At 43.9% G+C, this 11,075-nt stretch overlaps 1 protein-coding gene across 1 annotated transcript; it reads left to right on the plus strand.

The window, feature by feature from the left end:
• Positions 1–1,807: 1,807 nt before the first annotated feature.
• allc (allantoicase) lies at positions 1,808–8,430 on the plus strand (the record flags this gene model as incomplete). Its single annotated transcript, XM_079255868.1, has 11 exons — positions 1,808–1,897; positions 4,030–4,080; positions 4,544–4,631; positions 5,224–5,343; positions 5,444–5,523; positions 5,646–5,778; positions 5,849–6,004; positions 6,327–6,400; positions 7,870–7,978; positions 8,053–8,171; positions 8,251–8,430. The coding sequence occupies 11 exons, from the start codon at positions 1,808–1,810 to the stop codon at positions 8,428–8,430; spliced, it is 1,200 nt and encodes a 399-aa protein (XP_079111994.1).
• Between the last annotated feature and the right edge of the window lie 2,645 nt (positions 8,431–11,075).

The raw sequence follows: 11,075 nt of genomic DNA on the forward strand, positions 1-11,075 counted from the left end.
CCCTGAACCACTCTTTCACAATCTGACCTGCTGTTGTCATCATGGAACATGGCCGCGCCGTCAGGACAGATGGAATAACCTGCTCATTCAGTGTATTCAGCTATCAGCTAACTGCGTTCTGGACCTGGACCTGGACCTGAACTTAGACCTGGACCTGGACCTGGACCTGAACATAGACCTAGACCTGCCCCTAGATCTGAACATAGACCTTCACCTAGACCTGGACCTAGACCTTCACCTAGACCTGGACCTGGACCTGGACCTGGATCTGAACCTAGACCTGGACCTAGACCTGAACCTAGACCTTTACCTAGACCTGGACCTGAACCTTCACCTAGACCTGGACCTTGACCTGGACCTGGACCTGGACCTGGACCTGAACTTAGACCTGGACCTGGACCTGGACCTGAACCTTCACCTAGACCTGGACCTAGACCTGGACCTGGACCTGAACATAGACCTTCACCTAGACCTGGACCTGGACCTGAACATAGACCTAGACCTGCCCATAGATCTGAACATAGACCTTCACCTAGACCTGGACCTTGACCTGGACCTGGACCTGAACATAGACCTGGACCTGAACCTAGACCTGGACCTGAACCTAGACCTGGACCTGGATCTGAACCTAGCCTGGACCTGGATCTGCACCAAGACCTGGACCTAGACCTGAACCTAGACCTGGACGTAGGCCTGAACCTAGACCTGGACCTGCACCTAGACCTGAACCTAGACTTGGACCTGAACCTAGACCTGGATGTAGACCTGAACGTAGACCTGGACCTGAACCTAGACCTGGATGTAGACCTGAACCTAGACCTGAACCTGAATCTAGACCTGGACCTAGACCTGGACCTGCCCCTTTACCTGCACATAGACATGAACCTAGACCTGAATCTAGACCTGGACCCGATCCCAGACCTGACCAGCTGCAGCCTCCACAGTCATGCGCTGCCCCCATAGCTTGTACACATGATGTCTGCATAACTCCATCTGTTGTTACCCTGGTGCTCCCACAGATCTGGAACAGGGTCAGTCTGGACCACATGACCTCCTCCCAGCTCCAGCAGACTGAAGGTTTTTTCTCTGGTTCTGCTCACTGGTCTTCTTCTGGTTCCTTCACACTGTTAGTTCTGCTGCTGGTTTTCTTCCATCTGGTTCCACCAGTGATCAGCATCATTCTAGATGTTTTCCTTCCTGGAAGACGATGGTTTTCCACCATCAGTCCAGTTTTTAATGCTGTGTTGGACCCAGTTTTAGGGGTTTCTGGCTCTCCTGAGATGTTTTCTCTGCCGACCCCTGGACATGTCTTTCCACATGGTTGTTTATGAAATGAAATGTTTCTCATTGTGACAGGTGAGGTTAAACAGCTTCTGCAGCTGAAAGATGATCACCCTGCAGGAACGATCCAGTAGGAGAGTAAAGAAGAGCCCTCCACCTCAGCTGTGGTTTATTTACAGCAGTTTCACCGTGAAGGTCTGCCTCACCTCGTCTTCATCTCCACCTTTTCCTCTGTTTCATGCGAACACAACTGTAGGAAGTAAATCAGAATAAATAAGAGTCTATAACTCAAACCGAATAAACAACACGTGTCGGCCTTCAGATGGTTGTGTATTTTACTGCACGCTGTGTCTCTGTCTGTGTGTTTGTAGTAACTGTGTTCAGGTGTAATGAGTGTGTGTTAACCTATGTACATGAACAAACAGCTGCTGGACTTTGTCCTGCAGACTGGAAGCAGTCCGAGTGATTCAGAGCGGCTGCTTCCAGCTTTGTCTTCACATCGCAGGAACCAGACGAGGATTTCAGGATGGCTGAGAGGAGGATGAGAGCAAGGACTGAGGCTGAACCAGACTTCCTGCAGTTTAATGATCTGGCCTGTGAGACAGTCGGAGGGAAGGTGAGGCTCTGCTGCAGACTGAAAGAACAATTATTCATTAACTAAATGGGATTTAAGCCGATGAGGACAAAGATTTCTGTTTCGCTGTGAATCACTCACACCAAATACAGAAAGTTTGACGAGTCTCATCCACTCAGCAATTTTTAGTTGTTTCTCTTCTGCTCTTTTTTCTTGTTTGTTTGAGAAAATGAGAAGTTGGTTACGTGTTTTGATCAAAATGTCCCAAAGATCCAGAAGAGCTTTTTTTTCAGCCATGTTTTTGGACCAGAGTCCTGGGTTAAACTGGTCCACGCTGGTAGAACACCACAGATAGGACTGCTGCAGTAACATACAGGCCAGCAGGGGGCAGTAGTCACGTCAGAATCAGCTCGTAATTCCTGCCACTCAGTGGCGTTCCAGACCAACAATGGCGACCTTAGGCAGTATTATGACAGCAATACAAATTATAACTATCTGACAACAATATGTATATCTCTGTTTATTGTCTCAGTGAAGACATGATGAGTATTTGTCTCAACATCTCATCTCAACCTCAGATAGATGAAAACAACTCATTTATTCTTCAATAAGAACACTAAGCCAACATAGCATCTGCTGCTCTGTGATGAATCTGATGGCATGTTTCTGCCTCTCAGACAAGCATGGATGGAAATAAAACCAGAAGTAGCTTCTTCTGATGGAGCATCATCAGTAGGTGTGTTTCCATTACACCTAGAACTGCACAAAAACTAAATATGGCAATAAAAAAAACTCGCTAATGGAGACACCTACATTTAAAAAAAAGACTGAAATATCAGAATAAAGTTTTAACGCTCTCATGAGAAGGATTTTCAGTCGTTTTGACAGTGAAATATATCGGAAAAGTGTAAGAGCAACACTTTTTTTTGCATTGACGTGTCACGGACATGACGTGTGGGGTCATGTGACCGTTCATTTCTGGTAAAGATGTCACAGTGTGGAAGAAACAACAGGGAATTTTGGGGTTTAAAAAAAAATAAGGGAAGTCGTGGCAAATTTTTGTGGTAAATAGAAAATTCCCAAAATGATGCGTGATTATGTTGCATAAGCCGGGATTTTCGTAAAAACCTCGTCCAGAGTACAGATGTTCAGTGAAAACACCTGCAAATCCCAATTGTTGTTTTTTGACACTTAGGAATATCGCTTTTACTTCACAAAAGCATGTAATAGAAATGCAATGTCTGGGCTTTCAGGTGGGCGTCTCTGTAATGGGTCCGACTGAAACACTGAGACACACTTTGGTTCCACATCTGGTATTAAGTGGAATCACTGCAAAAATGTGAGCAGGCTGGTCTGAGTGAGGTCCAAGCCTGCTGTCAGGACGGGACGTGTCGTCACATATAAGAATGGATCGGCACGTATTGTCATATATCAGCTTCATAAGGACTCCAGTTGATATATTTTCAGTCTATGTGTCTGTTGTTCAGTTTTACTGTCCGATTGTCATAACTGTGTTTATTCCCTGTTTAAAAGTTTTCGTGACGTTGGATTCTGACATATTTCTGGCTGTGGACAATGAAAAATAAAACACGTATTTCAGTGTGGATTAAAATGTTAAAGATGTTCTGGTAATGATAAATAAGCTCATTACATCCTACAGCTAATGATGAGAATCTGTTTATAATATAAACAAAGAGATCTGATTTGTCACCGCTACAGGACAGTGATCTGGTTTGCAGTGACGTTATACATCCAAATTATTTAACTGGGAGAGGTTTTCTCAACGGACTGCATACATTTAACTTTCCCTGAATGTTGTTAAACCGTTTCCAGAGGAAACCGGTCATTTTACAGCTTAGAGAGTCGAAATCTCTGAAGGGACTAAAAATTCATGTAAACATTAACATATGTGACCTGTGTGGTCCTGGAATCACAGCAGACACTCGGAGCAGAAACACAGTGTGATGGAAATCCTACAAATGGTACATTTTGTTTTTGCAACGCTCATACCTAAAGTAATATTTGTTTTCTGTTGACAAAAAAATCACTTTGCAACTTCTGGACCAATGGCAGCACAGTCGCCATCTGAAGAGCAACTGTGACATCTTGATTAGTGAAACCTCTTCATACGAGCTGCTTTCTGCAATAAAATGAGTTTCCTGTTGTTGTTTCAGGTGATTTTTGCAACAGACGAGTGGTTCGCTCCTGCCCAAAACCTGCTGAAGGTACAAATCTGATTATACCAGTAACATCTATGATTATTAACCATTATCTGAGTGACTGTCAGCTCTGAATCGACAGCACCTCTCCATGCAGAGTTACAGCTTTACAACCATCTCATAGTTGAACATCAGATCGTTCAACACACAAGCCTGCAGGCATTGACCGGTTAGAGGCCTTAACCAGGTTAAAGTCTAGAAAATCCAAAGTTTATTATAACATGAAGTCAAACGTGCACTTGGTCGGTCAGACAGATGAGCGAACAGAAGGCAAAACATCTGCACAGGTGGAAAAAATCAGATAAACACAAGAACAGAGGCAGAAAACAGAACAACAGATTCAAACCATCAGAAAAGCTTCATGTGGTGTTTAATGGAGACGAGACAGAAATGTCTCACTGACAGGAATAAAAACAAAAGCTCCCTCAGCGAACATGACTGGAAGTGTATTTCCTTTGTGTTTGTACAGCGAGAGCCGCCACAGTTCATCGCCTCTGCCTTCACGGAGTTCGGAAAATGGATGGACGGCTGGGAGACGAGGAGGAAGAGAATTCCTGGTCAGAGTTCCTCCATTTCTCTGAGTTTCTCCCAGTTAAACCAAAACACACATGATGGTGAAACGTTGACGTTTCAGCTTCTTCTTAATGGTCCAGAAATGTACAGACTGAAAACTTTTCATAAATCAGGTAAAAGAATCCAGTTTAAACACTGAAACCTGTGTAAAAAATGTATCTTTGTCAGAATGATGTGCAAGCTGAGGCTACGTAGGAGAAAAGTCCAACTCAACACACTTCAGAGAGAAACCGCGTGTTTGAAACACGCACCACTCTTCCAGAACTAAAAACAAAGAAAGAAAAGTTTAACTGAAAATATAAGTATGGGTCCAAGTTCAGAACCCTGAGGAACTCCGTCAATTAAATGAACCTAAACCAACATCCAGCACTGACGTCCTCGTGGTCGAAGCTTTTTCCCCAGAGATGAAACAAAGTTAATCTGTCTTAAAGATACATTATGTGACTTTAGAGAGATGTCAGTACAGGTTGGAAGCCTGCGAGGCAATCTGCAAAAGTCCTGCAGCGTCTCTTTAGTCACATGGCAACTTCAACGCCAGCACTGAGCAGGTCCTGATGTCTCTACATGTTGCTAAAGGTCATGACTGGTGCGTCATCCAGCTGGGAGTTCCTGGGTTGATCTACGGCTTCGATGTCGATACCTCTTTCTTCACGGGAAACCACTCGCCTTACATCTCTGTTCAGGCTGGTTGCCTGGGTAACATCCGCTCCGTTTGACCATCATCATCACCACCATACTTCCTAATGGAAACAGCTTCGAGGTCGGCAGAGTTGTAAAAACTCTTGTTTCCCACCAGATCAGCTGACCTCTTTGACCCTGGAGGGAGACCGGACCGGGATGGCCGCCTCTGAGAGTCAGATGACGGCTGTTGCCAAGGTAACGGTGACTGCGAGATGTTTACACAGTCGTAGCTGTGGGGACACTATAGTCACTTAGCTGGTCACCATAGTAACATGATGTGTGGTCGACTGAGCACTGAGGCGTGGTTTGATTGACAGCTTGGTTCGGAGGCGTGGCCTGAGCTGGTGTGTGTGTCGCAGCTGCAGCCTGGATACTCAGACTGCTGCCACAACTACTTCAAGGTCCACTTCAACCAAAGAGTCACGCACCTGCGCCTTAACATGTACCCAGGTGAACACACACACACACACACAGTCAAATGACTGCATGAAACATGTGATGTGTGTGCGCATGTCTGCAGATGGAGGCGTGGCCAGACTGCGGGTTTACGGCATCGGCCAGAGGGATTGGTCTTCGGTCTCCACCAACCAGGACGTCGACCTGCTGGCTCTGACCAATGGGGGAGTCTGCCTCGGCTACAGCGACGCCCACTTTGGACATCCACGCAACATGATTGGTTTATATGAGCAGATTTAAATTTGTTCTTATCGACAGTAATTCAGTGATGAAGTTCTGACGTTTCTACTGATCGTCTTCGCTGACGTGGACGCGGTTTTCCACACAGATTCTGTCTGTTTTTAGTTTCCATTCAGTAAATAACGACAGTGATCCGTCACGTCGTCCATCTGAGGTTTGATTGAATGAGTTTTAATGCTGATTAGCAGCAGGATATTTTTGTGACGATGTCCCGATAGAAACCTCAGAACTGAAAGATTTTTTCTCGCAACTGACTGATCGACATTAGATGAACTGGTGTCTCTGGTGTGATGCGTTTGCAGGTCTTGGCCGAGCTGCCAACATGGCCGACGGATGGGAAACAGCCCGCAGACTGGACCGACCCAAAAAACTGAAGGTGTAAACACAAACTCACATTAATGGCCACACACGCTGCTTTTAGAGGATGACAAAGAAGAGGATGAAGAACAGCAAACCAAGTCTTTAGAGTTTCTGTGGGTCTGGTTGGGGGGGGGGGGGTAACAGTTCACAGATCAAAAAACACCCATCTGATCAGCAATCAAAGATCAGAAAGTACACAAACAACACTGATAAATAGTTTGAAACTGAAGCACTTTAAATACTGAGGAGTTGATCAGCTGATGACAAGCAGGTGTGACAATCAGCTGCACAGGTGGAACTGCAGACAGAAAGCACCTGCAGGAAAAGCAGCTTTACAACGAAACACCAAGCAAAAAGGACAAGTTGACAAATCAAATCCAACAAACAAAACAACAAAATCATATATCCTGAATATCTTCATTTTTCGCTCCAGATTTAATTTTTTTTTCTTCCAGAACTTTTTCATCGTTTGTAAATCTTAATCTTAACATCGTAATTATTCATATTTACCCCAAATGACCAAAAATAGTCACAAAACAATTGTTCCTGTTTACGATGAACCAATTCACGTTTCTTCCAAATTTCCAGATATTGTTTTCTAAAAATTCCTTCAGATTTTCTCACTTTAAACTTCTCAACGGGGGTGGTACCGCCTCCCAGGGGGCATTCAGCGACCGTCAGGGGGCGCTGGGAGCAATATCTCAAAAAGGGGGGTGTGAAGGTGTTCATGGGGAGCGATGGAAATCAATTGTTCACTTTTAATGATGAGTCCATATCAGTCAGTGGTCGACAACTAGACAATATCTGTCTCACAAGATTATAGTGCCAAAAACTTGTTGTATGAGGTCTCTGTTAATGCACAAAAATGGTGCTGTTTACAGCGCTGTGTAAACAGAACAGCGTGGTCGAGCTAGAGAGGGGAGAGAGAGAGAGACACACCGTACGATGGCGACTCTGGATATAAGATAGGAGGGCGCTGGTTAAATAAAGATTGAAGCACTGCTTTCAGCAAATCGTTTAATAAACTGTCTGTACTTCTGAACTAAACATCACCTCAGTCTGAGCTTCTCTGTTTGCTCGGTTTTCTTTGGCAGAGTTAGAGAATAATAATGTTTTAGGTCAGAAACGTTCCTCTTCTGGAGCAGTTGCTAAATGTGGCCTTTTCTCTGCACGTAACTTCCGTCTGCTGCGATGGCCTGGCGAGCTGTCCAGGGTGTACCCTGCCTGTCGCCCAAAGACTGCTGGGATAGGCTCCAGCGACCCTGAATTGGATTAAGCTGTTAGGAAAATGAATGACTGAACTTCCGTCTGTGTCTTCATGTGTGAACATGCAGGACGTCACGGACACGTTGCGGTGAAGACACGGTCAGATGTCTCTTTGTTTCCAGTAGTTTGGGAAACATTCTGACTTCTCTGAGATGTTCTGATCATCAACAGTGTGGATGATCACATAGGTTAAATGATGCCCTGCTGCTTGTCTTACAGGCAGACCAGCAGGGGATCCTGCAGGTTCCCGGGTGGGAGTGGGCGGTGTTTCGTCTCGGCCATCCAGGACTGATCAGCAGCATTGAGGTTGACACCAACCACTTCAAAGGTGGAGACACATCATGGCTGCTCTTCTTCTTTTCATGAAAATCAGACTCAGGTTGGGTCTGATGTTCCTTCCAGGTAACTTCCCGGACTCCTGCCGGGTCGAAGCCTGCCTCCTGGGCCCCGAACAGGAGCCTCAGTGCATCAGAGCCAGGTGGGGCTCAGTAAGGTGGGAGGTCCTTCTCCCCCCTCAGAAGGTAGGCTTTTACCACTAGTAGCATCCTCATATTGAGCTTCCTGATCTTCCTCACCATCATCTTCCTCTCTCTACTGCAGCTCCGTCCTCATCACAGGCATCACTACAGCCGGGCGGACATGACTCTGAGGCGTCCTATCAGTCACATCCGTCTCATCATCGCTCCAGACGGAGGAATCAGTCGCCTCCGGCTGTGGGGTCGGCCCACACCGATCTCTGAAGCTCAAGCCAATCAACAGGGACCCGTTTCTAAACTCTGACTCACATCAGAGCTCACGTAGCATCAGCGAGCTAAAAACTCAATGAGTCACAGACTTTCACTCTGAATGTCTGAACCGTCGCTGTGCCAGAAGTTTGGTCGACAGTGTTAATCCTACTGGACTGGATGTCTTTTAATGGTTAAATAAACTTGAAGGAAAAAACTATTTGGCAGTTTTTATGGTTTGCACTGAAAGTACCCGGATGCTGCCCTAAACCCGCCCATAAATGCAGTGTGGAACCATAGACATCATATATACGTAGATGCCTCATTGGGCGCTGGAGAGTGAACCTGTGTCACTGCCATATTGGATGGGTCTCCGCTTTCAACATGCTTCAACCGTAGTCAAGAGAAATCGAGCAACAATGCCCGTATTTTGTTCTGCTTACGGCTGCAATAACCGGCGAAACATTGAAAGCAGATCACTTGGCATTACGTTTCACAAGTAAGATTGAATAATAATTTGTTATTTTACCATTTATAATCTGTTATTGTCACAAACGTAGTTTTAGCTATCAACAATAAGCTAACAGAAGAAGCTGGTACACGACGTTATAACGAATGGCGTAATTTGCACGGGGCATCGGGGGGTTCTATTAGCGGGTTCTTTGCGGTGTTTTTGTCCAGATACCTTCTGTAAATAATATTTTGTAATCATAAATAATTGGATTAGCATTGATGTTGATAGTTTTTAGGGTGCTTTTTCTGATTTTTTTTTTTGTTTAATTCATATTTTTTCTTCATCATTCCATGTTTCTTGCTAACTTTCATCTTTTTGCCATTGTTCCTGTTTTTATACGGACCTGATCATTAGTAAGCACAGAAACATTTTTTAAAAATAATTTTGTAAATAATGGAGATAATCTGAGGAGCTCTGAAAGAGAGAGGAAAGTCCCGGTGAGATTTCTGGATGACGGACAGGAGTCAGGAGGTGCAGCAGCAGCATCTCAACCACAGGAAGTAAAGAAACAAGTGAAAAAGCAGGCAAAGAGTGCAACTCCCCCAATGGCAAACCCAAAGTTACGCCCTTGCATTTAAAAGATGCTTTTCTCCAAAGCAACTTAGTTCTTGCTTGTGATGTTCTTGCCTAAAGTGTTATTATTCTGCTTGTCAGACTGCTGTGTCCAATTGGGCATAGGTGTAACCATGTAGTTCCAAAGGTAGTGGAGTTGTTTTATATCCTGCTGCTAATACATTTTGAAGGTTTCCAGGTGACAGAGTTGTGAGGAGGCAGTGGGAAGTTGCTATAAGAAGGGAGGGATTTGTTGCTACAGAGTCATCTAAGCTCTGTAGTGAGCACTTCAAGACTCATGACTTTGACAGGACAGGTCAGATTGTCAGGCTTAGAGATGGTTCCATCCCAACCGTCTTCAATTTCCCATCTCATCTCCAAAGACTAGGTGCATTTCTTAATCATTGTGCTTGCAGAGATGTGTATGATTCATATTTAAAACAAAGGTTAAGAACACACTTAGTTAAACTCTTTGTAATCCATCAGTTCTATCTGCATGTCTAGGAATAGTTTATTTATTGTGTAATACAGCACACTGTTGGATACTGAGACCTTTTCAAATTGTTTTTAAGTTATTTTTGAGGATTATGTTTCTTATATTTTAGCCAGTAGCAAAAAGGGACACAAAAAACTCAAGAAAAGCTGAGGAGAACTTACCAGTGGACCTTTATCAGCATTTCCCTGAAAAGAAACCTCAGCCCAATGATGTGAGTATCCGTAGTTTATTATAGCCCATCCAGCTGTGAACATTGTGGTTCTGATATCATTAAAGCCTCTTCCTTACTTTCTGCAACTCTTTTAAGGCATACTCACACATGCATATTTAAATGAATGAATGAGTGACACATACACACCCCATTTTACTGACACACACACATGCACCTTTTCTCTTTTTGTCATGGTCATGGTGGTGGCAGTGATATTACGGTTATGAAATTAAGAATCAGTGCCTGAATATATGCAATGTTGTGCATGTCATATTTTTAAGTGGAATGATTTAAACATTGCTTAAAGCATATTCATTCTTCACTCTACTAGGACCACTCCTATGCTTTGCCAAATTCTCCCACTCGTTTAAAGGCCAGACTCAATGAAGCTTTGGATAGAGTGGCGAGTTTAGAGCGGGAGAAGCTGAATGCCAAGGTCCGAGAACGAAGAGCAAAGAAAACTGTTAAGAGTATTCTGGAGGATCTGAAGAAAAAGAACCTACGAAATGAGGAGTTAAAAGAAAGACTTGACCTCCACTCTGGTAAAATAAATTGAATTTTTTTTTATAATTTACCTTCTTTGTCAGACTTTATAAAGGTAATATATTAAGTATATAAACAGAACTTGCTAACTAGTTTGTATGAACTGACTTTCAGATCTTCAGATAGACCTCTTTTCAAAGCATGGACATGAATACACGAGGGAACAGAGAGAGTTTGCCCTCACACTGCACATCCATGGTCCTAAAGCTTATAGTTACCTGAGGAATCATCTGCATCTTCCCCTTCCACATCCACATACATTGCAAAAGGTGGAGCACTTTATTTTTTTTATTTACACTTTTTAAACATAATCGTTCAAATACATAAAACACTTGAGCCATACATCCTATGATGTAAGACAAACAGGAAACTGATGTAAAGTTT

This window comes from Telmatherina bonti (genome assembly GCF_933228915.1).
Source record: "Telmatherina bonti genome assembly, chromosome: 16".
NCBI lineage: Eukaryota > Metazoa > Chordata > Actinopteri > Atheriniformes > Telmatherinidae > Telmatherina > Telmatherina bonti.